This window comes from Neofelis nebulosa, chromosome X, assembly GCF_028018385.1.
Source record: "Neofelis nebulosa isolate mNeoNeb1 chromosome X, mNeoNeb1.pri, whole genome shotgun sequence".
NCBI classification, from domain to species: Eukaryota; Metazoa; Chordata; class Mammalia; order Carnivora; family Felidae; genus Neofelis; species Neofelis nebulosa.
The window spans coordinates 97,798,953-97,819,651 of record NC_080800.1 but is presented as its reverse complement, the minus strand read 5'-3'; the positions used below and the strand labels follow the sequence as shown (position 1 = coordinate 97,819,651).

General features: G+C 44.2%; 2 protein-coding genes across 2 annotated transcripts in view; both read left to right on the top strand.

Annotated features, from left to right (window-relative positions):
• LOC131502270 (A-kinase anchor protein 17B-like) overlaps positions 1–16,967 on the top strand; it is a 25,990-nt gene extending 9,023 nt beyond the window's left edge. Inside the window, exons 3-6 of the mRNA XM_058712954.1 lie at positions 10,060–10,828; positions 12,328–12,458; positions 14,744–14,874; positions 16,856–16,967. Coding sequence (XP_058568937.1) covers positions 10,076–10,828; positions 12,328–12,458; positions 14,744–14,874; positions 16,856–16,872 — 1,032 coding nt within the window. The 5' untranslated portion in view covers positions 10,060–10,075 and the 3' untranslated portion in view covers positions 16,873–16,967. The remainder of the gene's footprint in view (positions 1–10,059; positions 10,829–12,327; positions 12,459–14,743; positions 14,875–16,855) is intronic.
• Positions 16,925–20,699, top strand: LOC131502269 (A-kinase anchor protein 17B-like). Its single transcript, XM_058712953.1, has one exon. It carries the CDS (start codon positions 16,925–16,927, stop codon positions 18,491–18,493), a length of 1,569 nt encoding a protein of 522 aa, XP_058568936.1. The 3' UTR covers positions 18,494–20,699.

Here is a 20,699-nt window from a genome sequence, read left to right as displayed (position 1 = left end):
TGGGCTAATGATGTGTCAAAACACGTGAATATTTATCCATGACCTCTTGGCTGGAGAGCCAGGGAATATTTCTATTTGGTCAAGGCTCACTGGGACTGTGGACTAGCCAGGAGCCTGGAAATCGGCTAGGTTGCTTTGATCCATATACATCTCGGCTGCCCCACTGCCTATAAATATGTTGATACAATTTTATACATCTTCAATGCTTTCAAAACGACTAACTTTAAGGTTCAAAGGCCTGGAGAAAAAAGAAAGGCAGCAAAGAACTACTTTGAAAGAGGATATGGAGTTGTGCAGATGGTCCTATTTTTTCCCCCACTGTTTTTAAAAACATGCCTCGTTGAAATGGCTTTGCTGGCACTCTGATAGCAAATATTTATGAGTGTGAGTAAAAGTAAGAGAGAATGAATGATGGACACTTATGCTTATGATTCAAATGCTTTTAAAGTTGTAAAGTTATACTTTTGATTGGAGAGCCCTGAGACGTAGCAGAGGAATCTCTCTAAGTATCTTCTGAGATGAAGGAAGGTATTAGAGGGACCTTGGATGCAGAATTTCTGGAATTTTCACTGCTGGTTAAAACAACCATTTTACACTTGTGAGAGCATCTCAAGACTGGCTTCTTTTGTCTGTTCTCTTATGCTACTGCGATTTGGTCAGCTTTGCCGCTGGGTATACAGGCAAGGAAAAAGAGGCGGACAGATGACTAGAGAGAGCAGTCTTTTTCTCTGAGAATCTGCTAGAAATGTCCTGGCATTGGGAGCATGTTGAGTGAAATACCTTGGTAAAGCTGTATACACAAGATACTGCTGGAATGCACGCTGTGTAAACATTGTCGAATGACTACAATTTTTTAAGGTTGGAGGAGCTCTCGTTTGCCTCTGCAAAGCTGTTAAAGAATAGGTGGTCTCAGAAGTGTTGCTTTTAGGGGGGGCCTGGCTGGCTTGGTTGGCCGAGCATGTGACTCTTGATCTTGGGGGGTTGTGGGTTCAAGTCCCATGTTAGGTGTGGAGATTACTTAAAAATGAAATCCTTCAACGAAGCAAAACAGAAAGTGTTGCTTTTATTTATTTATTTTTGAGAGGGGAGAGGGTCAGAGAGAGAGAGAGGGAGAGGGAGAGGGAGAGAGAGAGAGAGAGAGAGAGAGAGAGAGAGAGAGAAAGAGAATCCCAAGCAGGCTCTGTGCTGTCAGCAGATAGGAGCTTGATCTCACGAACTGTGAGCTCATGACCCAAGCCGAAATCAAGAGTCTGACACTTAACTGACTGAGCCACCCAGGTGCCCTAATGTTTATTTATTTTTGAGAAAGAGAGAGAGAGCAGGGAGGGAGAAGCAGAGAAACAGGGGGACAGAGGATCCGAAGCAGGCTCTGCGCTGACTGCAGTGAGTCTGATGTGGGGCTCGAACTCTTGAACCGCTAGATCATGACCTGAGCTGCAGTTAGTCAATCAACTGAGCCATGCAGGCGCCCCGATATATATTTTTTAGACACGTTTTTAATGGAAGTATAATTGACATAGTGTTGTATTAATTTCAGGTGTACAACATAATGACTCAATGACTTTATACATTACTCAGTGCGCAGCACGATAAGTGTGGTCACCATCGGTCACCAAAGAGTGCTATTACCATCTTATTGACCATATTCTCCATGCCTCAGCCTTTTTATTTTATTACTGTTTTGTCATCCCTTTTTATTGATGCGTAGTTAACATACAGTGTTATATTAGTTTCAGGTGTGCAATAAAATGATCCAACAATTCCATACACTGCTCAGTGCTCATCACCATAAGTACACTGTCAGTCCCCATTATCTATTTCGCCTATCCCCCCACCTGCCGCCCCTCTGGCAACCCTCAGTTTGTTCTCTGTGTTTAAGAGTCTGGTTTTTTGTTTGTCTCCTTTTTCCTTTCTTTGCTTTGTTTCTCAAGTTCCACATATGCAGTAATCCCAACCTGAAATTTTATCCTGGGGAAATAGTTCAACAGAAGTTTGACTCTAGATTCACAAAGATACATATTAACAATAATGGCCGGTGTTTATTAAGTGTTTACTGTGTGCCAGGCCCCATTTTTAAGCACTTTACAATTGCTCATTTAGTCCTTACATCAATTAAATGATACACTGTGGTGATACTTATACTAAATTGAGCAGACTGACATATGGATGGCTTACACAGTTTGCCCAAAATTACAGCTAGTAAGTGGTGAGAGTTGGGATGTAAACCCGGGCAGTGTGGTTCTAGAACCCGCAATCTTATCCCTATACTGTATACTATAAAGGCATTACCCACAATAGAAACAAGGTGAAAATAACCCAGACCCTCCACAAGAGGAATGGTTCTATCTGTTATGGTTCTATCAGTTATGGTGAGGTTCTTCGTAAACGAAACATTTCCAAACAATACAGCATGAGCTTAAGACTATTCACATTCTTGGCATCATGCCCTGAAATTCTGATTCAGTAGGTCTTTTTCACTCCATTCTCTAAATGAGGGTGTCCCCCTGGGTTGTGTCCTTAGCCATCTTCTTTCTGGATTTCTCTTTACCCATAAGTGGCAAGTTACAATTTCCAAATCACTTTCTCATACATTATATCCCTTGATCCTTAAAGCCTCAGCTGACCCTATAATATTCTCCAGATACTGCTCCATTTCTCCTCCTCCTCCTCCTCCTCCTCCTCCTCTTCCTCTTCTCCTCCTCCTTCTTCAACTGTACGCCCAGTGTGGGGCTTGAAGTCATGACCCAAGATCAAGAGTCACATGCTCTACTGACTGAGCCAGCCAGGTGCTCCTGCTCCATTTCTTAAAATCCTAATCTACACACCATCTCTGTTTCTCTACTTCTTTTAAACTCTTCAACTTAATACAATCTGGATTTTGCCCTCAACAATCCACAAGACCATGCTTGCTAAGATCACCAACAGCCTCTAATGCTGCCAAATTCAGTGGACACTTTTTTGGGGTGCCTGGCTGGCTTTGTTGGTAGAGAATGTGACTCTTGATCTTGGGGTTGTGAGTTCAAGTCCCACGTTGGGTGTAGAGATTACTTAAGAATAAAATCTTAAAAAATTTTTTAGTGGACACTTCTCTATTCTCCCCTTACTTGACCTCTTTAAAATTTTTTTAATGTTTATTTATTTTGAGAAAGAGACAAAGCATGAGTGGGGGAGGAGCAGAGAGAGAGGGAGACACAGAATCCAAAGCAGCCTCCAGGCTCTGAGCTGTCAGCACAGAGCCTGATGCGGGGCTTGAACTCACAAACCGTGAGATCATGACCTGAGCCAAAGCCGGATGCTTAACCGACTGAGCCACTCAGGTGCCCCAGTACCTTACTTGACCTCTTAAGAGTTGTCAGCACCACTGACTAATCCTCCTTCTTGAAACACTTCTACATGTCTGGCTGCTTCTTCTGTCTTCTTTTTTTTTTTTTTTTAATTTTTTTTAACATTTATTTATTTTTGAGACAGAGAGACAGAGCATGAACAGGGGAGGGACAGAGAGAGAGGGAGACACAGAATCTGAAACAGGCTCCAGGCTCTGAGCTGTCAGCACAGAGCCCGACGCGGGGCTTGAACTCACGACCGTGAGATCATGACCTGAGCCGAAGTTGGACGCTTAACCGACCAAGCCACCCGGGCGCCCCAGCTTCTTCTGTCTTCTTGCTGAGCCCTCCTCCTCATGCTGACTTCTAAATGTTAATTTTCCATGGGGATTGGTTCTACGTTTTCTCATTCCCAGAGGAGCTCATCTATACCTGTCATTTTATTTATTTTTTAAAAATGTTTGTTTGGTTTTTTTAATGTTTATTGATTTATTTTGAGAGAAAGAGAGAGAGTCAGAGAGAGAGGGAGAGAAAGAATCCCCAGCAGGCTCTACACCATCAGTGGGACCCCAATGCGGGGCTCAAACTCATGGAATCGTGAGATCATGACCTGAGCTGAAACCAAGAGTTGGATGCCTAACTGCTAAGCCACCCAGGCACCCCCCCACTTTTCTTTTAAAGTTTATTCATTTATTGTGAGAGAGAGTTAACTGTTTATTTATTTATTTTGAGAGAGAGAGAGAACGAGAGAGAGGGTGTGTGCGCATGGAGTCAGGGAGGGGCAGAGAGAGAGGGAGAGAGAGAATCCCAAGCAGGTTAGCCCTGTCAGCCCAGAGCCTGACGCAGTCTCGATCTCATCAACTGTGAGATCATGACCTGAGCCGAAATCGGGAGTCAGATGCTTAACGGACAGAGCCACCCAGGCGCCCCTACACCTGCCATTTTAAACATGATTTATTTGCTGAAGAATATTGCATATAGAAAAAAAAAAAAACCAAAGGCACAACCAAAAGTTCAGGGAAAACCCAAGGCACAGCGAATAGTTGAGGGAAAGGTAGATGAACAGGGACCCAGAAAGAAGGCTGAGGAGGACCAACTGGGAAAGTGTAAGGAAAGCCAGGAGAGTGTGGTGGCCCAGAAGCCAAAGGGAAAGCAAGCTTCAAAAAGGAACAAGTGCCAGCTCCTCTCTGCGTTCACTGATGTACAGTCGGGAGACTGTCAAGAACCACTGAAATTTTATAAAGAAGGAAGTCCTTGGTTAGCCAAAGGGCTATGCGGTAGAGTGGAACAATAAGCCAAAGGGAAACAGACAAGAAATCATATGGTCCCCAAGACAGATGAGAAAGTAGCAGCTTCAATCCCTTAGCAGCTTCAAGAAGAAAATGGAGGGGGCGCCTGGGTGGCGCAGTCGGTTAAGCGTCCGACTTCAGCCAGGTCACGATCTCGCGGTCCGTGAGTTCGAGCCCCGCGTCAGGCTCTGGGCTGATGGCTCGGAGCCTGGAGCCTGTTTCCGATTCTGTGTCTCCCTCTCTCTCTGCCCCTCCCCCGTTCATGCTCTGTCTCTCTCTGTCCCAAAAATAAATAAAAAACGTTGGAAAAAAAAAAAAAAAAGAAGAAAATGGAGCCTGGCAACAATACCAAAAAAAAAAAAAAAAAAAAAAATCTAGTGCCTCAGTGGACCATAGGTTCATTGTGAACTGACATATGCCTCAGTGTTTTTAAAAATTAAGATTGGAAAATTAGCTCCCTATTCTGGGAGAGTATTTTAAGATGAAATATTCATGAACATTTAATTTTAAAGCCCATGAACAACAGGGAAAGATATGAGGACAACTGTCTAATTCATTATTGTTACTATTTGGGGGAGCCAGGAGTTGGCCATGGGGATTTTATTTTATTTTTTAAAAGTTTATTTATTTGTTTAAGTCATCTGTACACCCGGCCTGGGGCTTGAACCCACCACCCCGAGATCAAGAGTCACGTGCTCCTCCGACTCTGGTTGGGGGGGGGGGGCCCTGCGTTGGGAACTTTAAAGGGGGTCATTATTGTTTGTTTGTTTGTGTTTTTAAGACCAATCTTGGGAAGGTCAGAAAATAGCTTAGGTGCTTCCTAATCCAGGTGTAGGGTCTTATCCCTGGAGAAAGAGCTGAGAACAATACTCGAGAGCAGAGAGGTCAAGGACTAGCACGCCAGAGAGTCCTGCAGATGTGTTTATTTGTACTCTGCACTGCTTTTAAATCGTTTAAATTGACTGCCAACATCTGAAAATCAGATTTCACGGAAGGACCTGGATTTCTGGTGCTTCTGGAAAACACGGGCGTTCTGGCCGATCCTGGCCCTTCTTCCCTCATTGCAGCTGGAGTTGAGGAGGACTTGCCCTTTGAGATTGGCCCGTTCCTCAGTCTCTGCTCAGTTTACTTTGTTCACTGAGACCGTCTTGCTGTTGGCTGTAGTCATCCGAGTTATGGCTTCTGCTGTAGAATTTACTGCTTATTTTCGCTTCAGTGTGAGACGGAAGCGATAGCCAGTTTTTTGAAAACTGTCAAAAACACGGTTCATCAAACACTTTAAAATGGTATTTGGCTCATTTCTCTCCAAACTTGATAAGAGCCTTTTTTTTTTTTTTTTTAACACTTCAGGAAAGTGGAGAGATGTGGGTAAAGTATAGAAATTTGTTTTGTTATGTAGAAATCATCCTTGTGAGGGGTGTGAGGCATATGTTAAATCTCAAAACGGTGATGATTTTTAGTCGTCTTTGTGAATTTAATTTTAAGTAGAAGAAATTTTTAAGATCTATTTATACTGGTCATAATTTTAAACAAGTGACTAAAAATGCATCTATTAAAAGTTGGATTAAATCAGTAAATGTTTCATTAAAAACTACTTTCCAAAAAAATCATAACTCAATTTCTGGACTTTATTCCTGTGCATACATAATTTGCACAAAATTATATCCAAATGACACTGTAATAAGTGGCTTTGAGCAGGTTTGATTTTGTTTTTTAAAGTAGGCTCCCTGGCCAATGTGGGGCTTGAACTCATGACCCTGAGATCAAGAGTTGCATGCTCTACCAACTGAGCCAGCCAGACGCCCATGCTTTTTTCTTATTTTAAATTATTTCTCTAGGATAAGTTTCTAGAGCAGGTTACTTGATAAAGGAGATGAGAATTTTTATGATTCTTGGTTTGTTTGGCTAAATTATTCTAGAAAAAGATGATTTACATGGTCTCTAGCGAGATATGAAGATGCCTGTTTTTTTCTTCCCAAAACTCTCCCAGGAATTGGCTTTTATAACTTTTTATTCATTTGTGTAAAGACTATTAAATGGAATTGTGTATCTATTTAGTGTTGAGAGAGAGAGAGAGAGAGACAGAGCGCGAGCAGGGGAGGGGCAGAGAGAGAGAGAGAGGGAGACACAGAATCCGAAGCAGCCTCTAGGCTCCGAGCTGTCAGCACAGAGCCCGACGCGGGGCTTGAACTTATACAAATCAGAAGATCATGACCTGAGCTGAAGACGTACGCTTAACCGACTGAGCCACCCAGGTGCCCTTGTAATTGTATATCTTGAAACGAATTAAGAGTTTGATATGTGTATCAGTTAGCTATTGCTGTATAACAAACCATCCCCAAACTTAGTGGCTTAAACAACAGGGATTTATTATTTCTCACAAGTCTATAGGTTGGCAGGATTGTTGTACTTGCTCACGTGTCAGTGGTCAGTTGGTGGGTTGGCTGGGGGCTGGCTGGTCTAGGACATCTTCCGAAACCAAGAGTCAGACGCTTAACCAACTGAGACACCCAAGCGCCCTGACTCTATCTCTTGATAGCAGTAACTCAAAGTCACATCGCAGAGTGTAGATACAGGGCTGGGTGGGAACTTGCGATTACTTTTACAACTCTTATACCACCACATTCAAATGAATGTTGTCCTTCAAAGTTGTCATCCTTCAAAGCTTTACACTCATTCCAACGATGTACCCACGAATTAAAAAAGCAAGAATCAGAGCCTTCATTAGAATCTCCTTTCTTGGGGGGGGCGGTGGTTATAAGCCAATTAAGAAAATCAGTTTGTTCTTTATAGTCAACCATTTTATTCAACGTTCTTGATTCTAGGTCATTTTTGATAATTTCTAAATATCAAATCCATGATAAAAGAGTTTCAAAATTGACCCCCGTCAAGGCTATTTAAAGAATGTAACCCAGACTTTGAAATCGATCCAAAAGGAAGCATTCTGAAATGTTTAAAACAAAGGCTTGTCGCTGGAATAAATGGGGAGAGCATGACAAACCCAATCACTTTGAAGTGGTTACTCTGTGTGCATTTTTTCTGGAAGGTTTTTTAAAAGCTGTTGCTTTGAATTAGGTTGTGTAAACAAATACCTATTGACTGTAGATGAATTTGGGAGTTCTGTGTATCTTAGTTGAATATCACATTAATTTTTTTCCCCTAAAGGAGCTTAGTGTTGACTCTCACTTAGGTTGCACGTTGCAGCAAAGTAACTGGATTTTTTTCCTCATTTTGCTATTTAGATAATGTTTTTGGAGAAAGAGAGCATGTTTGTTTTCATAACACCCCAGTTCAGTGTTGCTATTATAAGAATTTCTAAGAACCTTAATATCTTAGATATAACCTTTGGAGGCCTTTAAAAAAAACAGTCTACGCAAACTTTGTCTCCTCAAGGAAATTGACTTGGACTGTCCTTTATGGACAGTTATTAAAGAATTATGTACCTACAAAGTTAACCAAGATTTAGTAGTGGATTTTGTGTTAGAATTTCTATCGTCTGGCCATGTATGCTTGAGTCTAAACCTCTCAGAAGTTGACATTGGAAGTTGACATAAAACGTGAGAAACTCAGGCTTTATAGACTCTGGAAATGTCCACTTTAGAAAAAACTCCTTTATTGGAAAGTGCTATTTGAAGTCAGCAAAGAGGAGCAGAAATCCTTGATTCCCAGTATTTGTAATCTTACTCACCTTGGGGCAGCTTAAAAGAGTTTGTTGACAGGAAATGCCAGCAGGCACTCATGTTTGGGGGATTTTTAGGTCAAGGGCAAATTCACTTGGTCATTCATTAGAAGAGGATGGTTCTTCTGCATTTGAACTTAGAGTTCAGTCTAGTTCATGTCAATAGACTGGGAGCATACGAGTGGATATGTCCACGTAAGACCTAGAAACCAACCTGGACCAAGGATGCTAACAGGTGCGTGTTCCCGAATGTGCTATGGGTGTTTTACCCTTGCCTCGTTTCTGTAGTACCCCCAGCCAGTTTTTCTGGGATTTGACCTTTGAGATCAATCATGCAATAGATTTGGAATCTTGGGGTCTCAATGTATGGGCAAGTCACTGAATTTTTCTGAATCCGTCTGAATTTCCCTATCTGTAAAACAGGCATGAAAATTCTTATAGGTTGCTTCGTGAATCAAATGAGATCAAATAACACTTTTGCCACAAATAAAGAATCATCATAGCTTGTGTTTATTGAGAACTTCCTTTGTGCCGGGCACTATTCTTAAGCTTTCACATGTACTTGCTCATTGAATCCTCTCAGAAATCCTAGAATCTCAATTTTTCAGTGAAGGAAACTGAAACACAGTACAGTTGGCCCTTGAACAACACAGGTTTGAACTGTGCGGGTCCATTTATACACAGATTTCTTTGCGATCAATACAGTACAGTACCATAAATGTATTTTCCCTTATGATTTTCTTTTCTTTTCTTTTTTTTTTTAATGTTTATTTATTTTTGAGAGAGGGAGAGAGACAGAGCGTGAGTGGGGGAGGGACAGAGAAAGAGGGAGACACAGAATCGGAAGCAGGCTCCAGGCTCCGAGCGCTCAGCTCAGAGCCCGATGCGGGGCTCGAACTCACAGACTGTGAGATCATGACCTGAGCCGAAGTCGGACGCTTAACCGACAGAGCCACCCAGGCGCCCCTTTTCTTTTTTTTTTTTTTTAAGTTTATTTATTCACTCAGAGAGAAAGAGAGAGAGTGCGCAAGTGGGGGAGGGGCAGAGAGAGAGAGAGAGAGATTGAGAATCCCAAGCAGGCTCCTCACTGTCAGCACAAAGCCCAGCGTGGGGCTCAAACTCATGAACCGTGAGATCATGACCCGAGCCGAAGTCAGACACTTAAGCGACCGAGCCACCCAGGCGCCCCTTCTTCTTTTTTTTTTTTTAAAGTAACCTCTACACCCAATGTGGTGCTCAAACTCAGAACCCCGAGATCGAGAGTTGCATGCTCCACTGTCTGAGCCAGCCAGGCGCCCCCATTTTTTTCCTTCCTTCTGATTTTCTTAAGAACATTTTCTTTCCAAAAAAAAAAAAAAAGAACATTTTCTTTCCTCTAGCTTACTTCATTGTAAGAATACAGTGTATCATCCATATAACATGCAAAATATGTGTCCCTCGATTGTTTCTGTTGTTGGTAAGGCTCTGGTTAACAGTAGGCGATTGGTAGTTGGGTTTGGGGGCAGCCAAAATTATGCGTGGATTTTCAACCGCATGAGGGTGAAGGGGGTTGGTGCCCCTCACCCCCGTCCTGTTCAAGGGCCAACTGTATACGGAAACTTTGAAACCCCTAAAACACATTAAACGAATGCGAGCTATTGTCTTCATTCTCCCCAAAGTGCGCTTTCCCCTATCAGTTGAACTGAAGTCCAGGAATGCTAGCAGCCTTCGAAGTCCAAATCCGTGTTTTGCTCCATCTGTATGAAAATGTTCTCTCTCACCCTCTAAGGTTTCCGGGGGCTACCATGACGGTCACCGTGGTGTATGATAACTCTGAGGCCACAGAGCTCTGTGCAGCTCAGCACCTCTACCTCAAGCCCATAGCAAAACTGATGATCAATGTATTGCTCCCAGAGAGCTCAGAACCCATGAGACCCTTCTCCAACTGGGAAGTTCTCGACCAGCTTAAGAGCCTAATTTGCCCTGATCAGTTCACCACAGTTCGGCTCTCTAAGAGTACCAAGGACTTCATCCGGTTCGAGGGGGAGGCCGAAACGCGAAGTCTGGTTCAGATCTTGAAGGCAAAGTTACATGGAAAGATCATCAAGCTGAACGGTTTGAAAACAGACTTAAAAGTAGTGGCTACAGACGCCCAGGGAGAGTGGGAGCGCTTCCCCAGGGAGAAGGAGGCCTCATCGAGTGATGGGGCTGAAGAGCAGGACCAGGATAAGAGCCCCGACTCTATATATTTTGAAGGCTTGCCCTGCAAATGGTTTGCACCTAAAGGTTCCAGCGGGGAGAAGCCCTGTGAAGAGATCCTCCGGGTGGTCTTTGAAAGCTTTGGGAAGATCAAGAATGTGGATATCCCTATGCTAGACCCCTACCGAGAAGTGACGACTGGTGGGAACTTCGGGGGTTTCGGCTTCGGCTTGCAGACGTTTGAGGCCTTTATTCAGTACCAGGAGTCGACGGACTTTGTAAAAGCCATGGAGTCCCTTCGAGGTATGAAGCTAATGCTCAAAGGAGATGATGGGAAAGCTCTGGCCTGTAACATCAAGGTAAGAAGGAGCCAGAATTTCTTTCATTTCCCACTGTCCAGGTGGTCCTGAGCAAAAGCTGGAAGGAAGCATCTAGAATAAATTTCCTTAGACCCCACCAGGCTCTGATTGACAGCTAATGTGGAGATTTGTGTTGTCACTAATAAATGGATGTTTAGGAATAAAAATAATCCGGATTGGAACATTCTCTGCTAGCAGGCATGCTGCTGGCCGGGGTTTTATTATTATCCGGGGTTCTGCCCTAACTTCTCCAGGGCACTGAAGAATTCCTCTGGCCCTTATGGAACTGTGTCGTATGCCTGTTCTATTTGACAAGTTGCTGAGAGAGAGGGATACATGCAGTTTGAAACCACAGGAGAGCGGTTTACTCCCTCTGTCCTCTTGGGGCAACAGCTTACATTTTCAGGATGTCTGTCAGGTAAATTGTTGGAACGTAACCTCAACAAGCTTGGATGCTTTCCTTTCAAGATCATCCTGTCTGTCCAGTCATGCCACCTCATCGATGTCTGAATGCTTGGCCATCTTCTTAGAGTGCGTGCAAGTGGGGGAGAGGGGCGGGGGTGGGGAGAGAGGGGGGAGGGAGGGAGGGGGGGAGAGAGAGAGAGAGAGAGAGAGAGAGAGAGAGAGAGAAAGACAGAGAGAATATCTTAAGCAGGCTCTACACTCAGCGCAGAGTCCAGCCTGAGGCTTGATCCCACAACCCTTTGATCATGACCAAAATCAAGAGCCAGACGTTCAACCAACTGAGCTACCCGGGCACCCCTAAAATAGATCTTTTTAAATTAGGAGCTATTCAGCCAGACAAAAGATATAACACGTACCATGGTGACCACCCATGTACCCATTGCCCGGCTTACAAAAGAAAACATCACCAGTGAGATGAGACCCCATTCCCCTTCCTCCCCTCAAAGATAGCCATGATTGTGAATTTGGTGTTTATCATTCTTGTGTATATTTAAAGGGCTATTTCTGTCTCCTTTTATTTTTCGAGCAGATTTGTTTGTAGTGCCTCGATCTGACTTTCACTTTATTTTGAGATTTGCAAAGTAGCTTAATAATCACTATAGTCCGATGTCTATATCCCATTAGGTCAGTTTTCTTGCCTCTTCGCTCCCCGCCCCCTCTGCTCCCCCCCCCCATTTTTTGACTGTTTTTGTCTCTGATGATTAAACAAAAATACACGAACTCAGTCGATTGCTATAAAAAACCAGAGGTAATATACTCACATCCCTCAGACCCTGTGCCCAAAATGACACCGTGATGCCATCTATAGCTATATTAGAGCTCCTCAAGGGTTCTGCCAAAGGAAATTCTACAGGGCCGTTTGGCAGGGGACCACGAAGCAGCGGAACCATCTGGACACTGGGATGCAGAGAGGGCATTTTGAACTCCTTGGGTTTTGGATGGTAATGTACATACCAGTTCCATCTCACTGGCCTGGGACATACCCAGCCAGCTGGCAAACTTTTCTAACGAAGCTCTGCATTGTTTGTGGGCAGGTTATGTTTGATAGGACCAAACATTTCAGTGAAGGAGCCATAAGGAGGAGAAATCAAGAAAGGCTAAAATTACAAGAACTAGAGGAAGAAAGGAAAAAAGAAAAGAGGAGAGACGAGGAAGAGGCTGCGAGGTGAGGAGGCCGACTTTAACAAAGAGGGTTTTTCACTTCCGATGAGTGGATTTTTCCCTCTGGGTGAATAGGTGACAATGGGGGGGGGGCAGTAGGAATTGCTGCAGATTGGAAAACTCTGTGGAAGCCTATAGTCTTCCGACGGTGCTGTTACAAAACCAAAATGGCCAAACAACTGAAAACAGGAAACTTAAAAAGGAGGTTCTCAGGGAGAACAAGTAATGAGCTAGATTAAGATATCTGGGAAGAAAGGATTAAAAACAAAAGGATCAGGGGCTTTTATAATGAAAATCCTAGCCCACCAAATTAACAAGTATACCAATTTACCCCCGCTTTACCAAATTTTACCTTGCCTACCAATTTAAATAAAAACAAATTCTTTTTAGGACTGGAAAAGATTTTCTTCCACAAAATGCTCAGCAGTCAAACCAACTGACAGGCAGGAAGGCATGTATTTCTTGGCATTCTATTTCCTGTTGGCCTAAGGTCTTTCGGTGAATTTAAGGAGCCCCCGCGTTTATTTCTTTGAGCTTCTCCTTGTCTTGAAATTAGGGACTTGGGCCTAGAAAGGGCTATTGGATTGCCAAAGGTTTGCCAAGAAGGTACAAATGGGCTGGAACTACAGGGCTCTCAAAAGTCTTACGTGGGGCGCCTGGGTGGCTCAGTCGGTTAAGCATCCGACTTCGGCTCAGGTCATCATCTCACAGTTCCAGGAGTTTGAGCCCCGCACTGGGGTCTGTGTTGACAGCTTGGAGCCTGGACCCTGCTTCAGAGTCTGTGTCTCCCTCTCTCTCCACCCCTCCTCCGTTCACCCTTTGTTCACTCTCTGTCTCAAAAATAACATAAACATTAAAAAATTTAAAAAAAAACCAAGTCTTACCTCTTGGCCCCTCCACTTCCACATTTATTCTTGCAGTCTTTCATGTGAATTATAGCTGTTCAAAAAAGGAGAGAAAGAGTACCCCTTCATGGACCTTTCACTTTTTTGGCTGGTGGGGTAATATGAGTTGATTGAGATCATGTCTGTGAAACTTGGCCAGAAATTGAGCCCAGTCAAGGTAACTATCGCCCCAAATTTCTGGACAAAACATGCAGTTTAGATAATCCTTCAGCTTTTGGCTAAGTCCTCACTCAGGTAACTGTCCCTTCTTTCTCCTTCCCCACGTTTCCATAAGGGCCTAACCAAAACAGTTTCATTTTTCAGAGAACAGCTATAAACAAAGCCCATATTCTTCTTCTAAGTTTATTTATTTTGAGAGAGAGAGAGAGAGAGAGAGAGAACGAGAACGAACACAAGCAGGGAAGGGGCAGAGAAGAGAGAATCCCAAGCAGGCTCCACGCCATCAGCGCAGAGCCCAACTCGGGGCTTGAACTCACGAACCGTGAGGCCCTGACCTGAGCTGAGATCAAGAGCCTCGTGAACCGTGAGGCCCCGGCCTGAGCTGAGATCAAGAGCCTCGCGAACCGTGAGGTCCCGACCTGAGCTGAGGTCAAGAGCCTCGCGAACCGTGAGGTCCTGACTGAGCTGAGATCAAGAGCCCAACGCTTAACTGACTGAGCCACCCAGGTGCCCCAAAGCCTGTATTTTTCTAAGCCAGTATGTTTTTATGATCGTGTACTGTGTTAAGTACCAGTTCTCATCCGTAAGATTTTCTGAGTGCCTTGACTTCCCTGTTTTATAAGCCAAGGTGAAGTCAACTCCACGGAAGGTTTTGATCTCAAGAGAAATGAAATCAGCACTGTGACAGCTGAGTCCACAAGCTGGACTGCTTGTGGTTTGAGAAAGTGGGGACTTCTAGAAGCCCCTCCTTTGAATTCTGTAGCCTTCCTTTTGTACACTCTCTCCTGTACATGCTTCTAACCAACCAGCTCAATTTTGTGTCCTTCTGTTTTGACTGATGCACATGGAGCCTTTTTTTTTTTTTTTAAGTTTATTTATTTATTTTGAGAGGGTGAGATCAGGGGAGGGGCAGAGAGGGAGAGGGAATTCCAAGCAGGCTCTGCGTTGTCAGCACAGAGCCTGATGCAGGGTTCGAACTCACGAACCATGGGATCATGACCTGAGCCGGAATCAAGAGTCAGAGGCTTAACTGACTGAGCCACCCCGGTGCCCCATGCGTGGTGTCTTATTCCCTAAGTTGTCTGTGTCAGGCCCTGGGGTTAGCGCTGAGTGATTCCTGGAAACCTAAATGATCCATCCTCCCCGGGCAGTGGGGAGGGAGCTGGAAGGAGAGCAAATGCCTAATAAATACCTTCTGAATGACTGAATCTTCATCATTGTCCAGGAAAAGAAAAGAGGAGGAGAGGAGAGCCCAGGAAAAGAGGAGGAGGGCCAGGGTCAGGCGGCGAGCCCTGAAGGAAAGAGACAGACACCGGCAAAGGAAACAGAAGGAGCCAGCCAAAGCTGAAGCTGCGCGTGAGCCCGACTCTTGGGAAGAGTGGGAGGAGAGGAAGTGCCTGCTGGCTCAGAGGAGGGGGGAGGCCCTTCGGTTGCTACGCGTCCTCTTGAGGAAAATTGCAGTAAGGCTCTTTCTCGATCAGCCATCACTTTTGGTAGGTACTGATCTTTCTGAGGCACACTTCTATGCTGAAGCAGCGGCCTGTTTCAAATCGACTCCATGGAAGACTCTTTGCCTTCCTTGGGATTCGTTTTCAATAGGCTGATCTCCAGTAGCCCAGTTGTGGATTTGCAAAAGAGGTACCCAAATTGTCCAAAGCACTTGTGTCTCACCCTTACCGTCTGGCACACTGTGTGTTCCTGAACTCCAGGATGGTCTGACCCAGAGCCCTATAGCTAGTGTATCTTCTCTGAGTTTCTCATGGATATAACGGAAGGCGCCAGGGCGAGGGAAGGGGTGTTAGGTTGGTGGCCTTCCATCAACTTGTCCGTTCATCTGCAACAGGTTTGGATGGGAAGGAAGAACCTTGAACAGAGACCTTAGGGTAGCAGGCTCATGTTAGTCTAGTCTTAAACTATTTGCTAAGGAATTTCCCACATCACAGAGCAATTGTTTTGTTTGGAGAGTTTCCGTTTTGGAGTTTTGGGTTTTGTGGTTGTTGTTGTTGTTGTTGCTTTTGGTTTTTGCCCCACTTTACTGACCTCCTAAAGATAACCAGGCTCCACAGATATCCTGGAGTGAAGGTCAGAAAGGTTCCCAAATTATTAATTTAAAAATGCATATTCAGTGTTTTTATTTTATTTTATTTTATTTTATTTTATTTTATTTTATTTTATGTTTTTGAGAGAGAGAAAGAGCGAGAGAGAGAGAGAGGGAGAGCAGGGGAGGAGCCGAGAGAGAGGGAGACAGAGGATCCAAAGCAGGCTCCTCAGTGACAACAGAGAGCCCCTTGTGGGGCTCGAACTCACGGACGGTGAGATCAGACCTGAGCTGAATTTGGACGCTTTACCGACTGAGCCCCCCAGGCGCCCCTTCAGTGTTTTTAAAGACCAAGAGTAAATGGCATCAGTATCAGAGCGTTACCTTGATGCGTATCTGGATACCCAGCCTTTCTCTCATTAGTGTGGACAACCGACCCGAGTGAAATTGAGATCAGAAAACTCTCACATAGACTTTCTAATAAGGCTAGCTGAATCTTTTAATTTACCTTACTGATCTCTGGGGGCAACCCCTTTTTAAGAATTTACCTTTTTAAACGTGTGTGGTGCCTAATTCTTGGCCCCACTGATACCACATACTGATTGCGTGCAGTCCTCAGGTTTGAATCCCGGGTAACGGGTGGGCACTGTCCCGATTGACGCGAGCTGTCAGTGAGGGCACGGGGCACACTCTCCCCGCGGGGTGGGGCCTGTGGGCGGCACCTTTAACCTGCCCTTTGGTTGTGCAGAGCAGACAACACAGACAGAACCACTGGCATGGCCGTGTTTTCTACCTGTCATCTTGCTTCTGAATGAAGCAGGTGAGAGGGGACAGCTCAGGGATATCCTCCCCTACAATCCACAGGAAGAGGCTGGAATGGAAAACAGAAAGGCGGTTCATCTTTTAGGCCAGGCGATTCCCTTTTAGACACACATTTCACCCATCAGTCTCTTCTTGTTCTAGGATTTTCTGGGAAGGCTGTAGAGCATTTCTTCTTTTACTATCCCCAGCCCCTAGTGTAAGATCCGGAACAGTAAATACTCACCAGTTTGTGCACATATAAAGAAAAGGGTCATGTGCTCTGAAGGTGTGTAAACAGTCGAGCACAGACCCAGTGTGTGCGTTAGCCTGAGACACTTCATTCGTACCTCTTCTTTCCTCAGTGCGATGTTGTTCCTAGTCTGGATCCACCTTACAGCTTAGAAACCACTTCAGAACCATGCCAGAAAGCCCAGTTTTCTTTGAAATGTTTAAACCATTACAGTTTTCATGTGAGATGTTTAACCTTTTTCTTTAAAGGAATCCACCCAGTTTAACCCACAGGGGGTAGACGATCCAAGCCCCAGAGCGAACCATACTCCAGGGAACATGCTGGAAACTCTGAAGAAAGAAGAGCTACACAGTCAGTACCTTCGGAATCAAGAAGGAATGCCAAAATATCAGGTTGCCAAGCCACACCATAAACAAAAACAAAAAATGAAGAAAAGAAATAGGGCTCACTTACATGTATCTCCCCACCACCTTAGGAGAAAAAAAATAAGCTCTTCAGCTAGAGGAGCAGGAGCTGGAAAATCATTAGCTGATGGATACAATGATAGTTCGGTCTCTGACCAGAGTTCTCTGCAGAATGCAACAGTCCAAGGTCAGCCTCTTGAGAAAGAAGACCGCGGCAATTCTCATAAATTCGATTCCTCCAGATTATCTGAGCGAGGGCGTGGCAGGAAACAGAAGATCTATGAAACAGATGAATTTATTGATTACATGTTAAACTACTATCAACCTCCAAACTATGCCCATATCTGCCTAGAACCAAGTGGCCCAGAAAGCACGCGTCAGTGGCAGAGGGCTGTCCATGCTAAGAGAAATGGATTTCAAGTCACTTTGAGAAAATGTAACCATCACTCCACCAGCCTGAGCCCAGTGCAAAACCTGGCAACAAGACGACAGGCTCGAAAAGATGATGGCTGCTCAGAGATTTCTACTCAGGGTCCTGAGCATAAACCACAAAAGAGAGGAAGAGTGGATTATGCCAAAGAAAGTCGCAAGGAGTTAAATCATTGCAAGGACACAGCCAGTGAGGCTGGTAGTCATTTGTCCCCAACTGATGGAAAGAGCCATCTGTCGGAAGAGATTTATGCTTATGAGGTCAGAGATTCCAGATCCACCAGTCAAAGCCGGGATTCCTCACCCAACAGGTCAGCAGACTTAGAAATGGAGTTGACCGATTTCTTAGAGGAAATTAGTAGTGATTCTGAATGCTTCAGTGAAATCCTTAGCATAAAGAAAGAAGACCATGAGAAATCTGTGACTACATCTGATAGCTCCCCAGAAAAAAGATCTCTTGATGCTGCTGAAATTATCACTAGCGATCAAGAAATTAGGTCAAGTCCGCAGACCTGGTGTTCAGAGCGGAACCGCGAGGGGGAGGAACGCTACTCTAAATATGAGCTTTGGAAACCAGTCAAGAGGTCCAGGTATGAGCTGACATGCTCATGGCTTGAAGGTGAAAACGGTTCCATGAGAGGTGAGAAGAACAACAGCCAAAACAGGGAAACACTGGCCCCCAAATATTTGTTTGATGAAGGCTACTACCGTGGATCCAGCCCCAGTGATCTATTAGACGACATGGTAAGAAAGAGGAGGTTCGACGATAGCACATTGGGCCAGAACGTGAACTATAGGCCCCCTCATGTGCCAATAACATCATCAAACAGCGCTGATGTTTTCTACTTGGGGGGTTTCCCCCAAAGAAGAGAGACCCCCTGGAGGCCAGACTACAACCAGGAGGCGAGAAGGTTCAAAAGATATGAGAATTCTAAAGATTTCATGCTGAATTCTGATAATTATTATGTTAGACATAACAGTCAGGAGCACGCGGACTATGGAAGCTATTTACAAAATGGCTACACTAGTCCTCTGTATTTTCAAATGTTTTGAAGTTCTCTCAGTTCAGAAAACGCTCTCATTCGCAGTAAACAACTTGCAAGAAGAAAATTTAAAACCAAATATAGCGATGTAGTTGGCAACTACAGAGCAAGAGAGCGACACTTAAAAGCTTGAGCAAGGTCAAATGCAAAAACCTTGTTTCTCTTGCCAAAGTATAAAGCATCAATGACTGCCAGTGTGCTGGCAAACTTTAGAAATAGAAAACATCCAGATTCTGAAGGTTGGTAAAACAGTGTGCCCGCAAAACTTCTTGATCCGAGGACAGACATTTCTACAGTTCAGCCGTGACTTTAACTGGGTGCCAGTGAGGGAGCAGATGAACGTTGAGAGGAGTTGAGATGGCCCCCTGTGGCTCTTTAGCTGTTCTAACAGCATCATTTAGTGTCATTTATCTTCGAAAGGGACAACAGCGAATGAAAGAAGGTCTTTTTATACCTTCTTAGCCTTGGTCAGAAACACCACGTGCAGCGACGAAACTTTCCTGACTTTTATCCAGAAATGGCTGTAGGTGACAGAAGGGATGACAGCGAGGACATACCAGAGACTCCTTCACAACATCGGAAGGTTACGGGACCACCCACCAGAGGGAAATTAATCTTTTAAATGTGTTCATAGTACTCAAAGAGTTGTCCTTTTAGAAACAAAATTTGGAAGACAAAACTAAAAGGGGCTCAGATTGTCCCTTGACGTTTAAACGGATGGTGGACCATTTGCAGAGTTTTGTTTTTTTTTTGTTTTTGTTTTTGTGTGTGTGTTTTTTTTGAAGAACCCCACGTCATTCCATCCTAGAAGAGCAAGAGAATGGAAGTAAAAGAACCAGTGGGATTTGCAAAAGGAAATGCCGAAAGATCCTGGGGCACCGATACCAGCACTTTGGGAGGACAGGACGTGGCAGTATTTCATTTCAGGTTATGTAATCCTTTCACTCAGGGTTGGGTGACATCAGGTTGTAAAAAGCCGCCGACTATCCCCAAACTGACTTTTGATAACACGTTTAACAAGTGCCTCCCCAATCCTCAATAACGCCATGGAGTTAGGAGTCGAGGGCAAAGCCCTAGTTTTCCAGCTGGGGGAAAAATGGTACGTGTGAAGGCTTTGTAAACTTGTAACATAAGCGGTTTCTCTTTTTACCTACTGGTTTTGGACTTCTTGACTATGTTTTTAAATTGAGATATTTTATAGATTCATAAAGACTTACATCTTAACGCAGTGCATGTTCTATTAAAAGCTCGGCTGATTCATTCCGCCTTATATAGGATTTAGGACCCTCAGGGGCAGTAGGTGACCTTTTTTTCCCACCCCCAGCCAAGCTATCCCTGACTCGGCAGTTGAAGACATCAACGAGATCAGACCGGCTGCAGGACGAAAGGGTGATTTTCATTCACAGAAGTAGTGGAAGGCAAACATTTCCCTGTGACATGATTCATTTCAGTCTTAACTGGATATTCTGTGGAAAAGTACCAGCCAGTAGAGCCAAGGTGGAATGCCAGTCAGTGTGGTTGCCCTGAGTGACGAGGCACGTTACGTGCTCATAACCAGCCAGCCACTCGAGCAACCTGATCTCTAAAGGGGCCACAAGATCTTCTAAGTTACCGGAAGTAAGAACCACACGTTGTTTCATTGATCTCTTCTCCTCCCATTTAAGAGAGCTACGCTAGTACATGCAAAAGTTTACAAGTAATGTAGCGGATTGTGTTTATCATTAAGGAGATGATAACCAACGGACGATTCGTTGGTTCTCTTGTATTCGGTTCCACTTTCAACCTAGTGACTCTGCCGTTAAAACTAGGTTTGGCTTGTCAAATCTGAAAAATCGTTTCGTGGGGTGAGTGCCTTTTCTCCTCTGAAGACTAGCAGTGACTATTAATGTTCAAAGTACTGTTGTCCAGAGTAGCCTTTTAAAGTGCTAAGAGCTTGTATTTTGCCAGACAGCTTTTGGTAACTACGTATTTTTCTCCTCCTCTGCCTCCTTCTTTTTTCATGCTCCATGCCATTGAAACCAAGAACACTATGGGCTCGTAATGGAAAGCAGTTATGGTTGTTTGGAAAACAAATCTTCATTTCTGCTGTCATTAGATAATTTTTCTTTGCAGAGATTTTTGGGCATGAAAACAATTTGCTGCTCAGTGACCAGGCATAAAAAAGAAATTGCAGAATACAGCATGTGCAATTTTTTTTTTTTTTTTTTTTTTTTTTT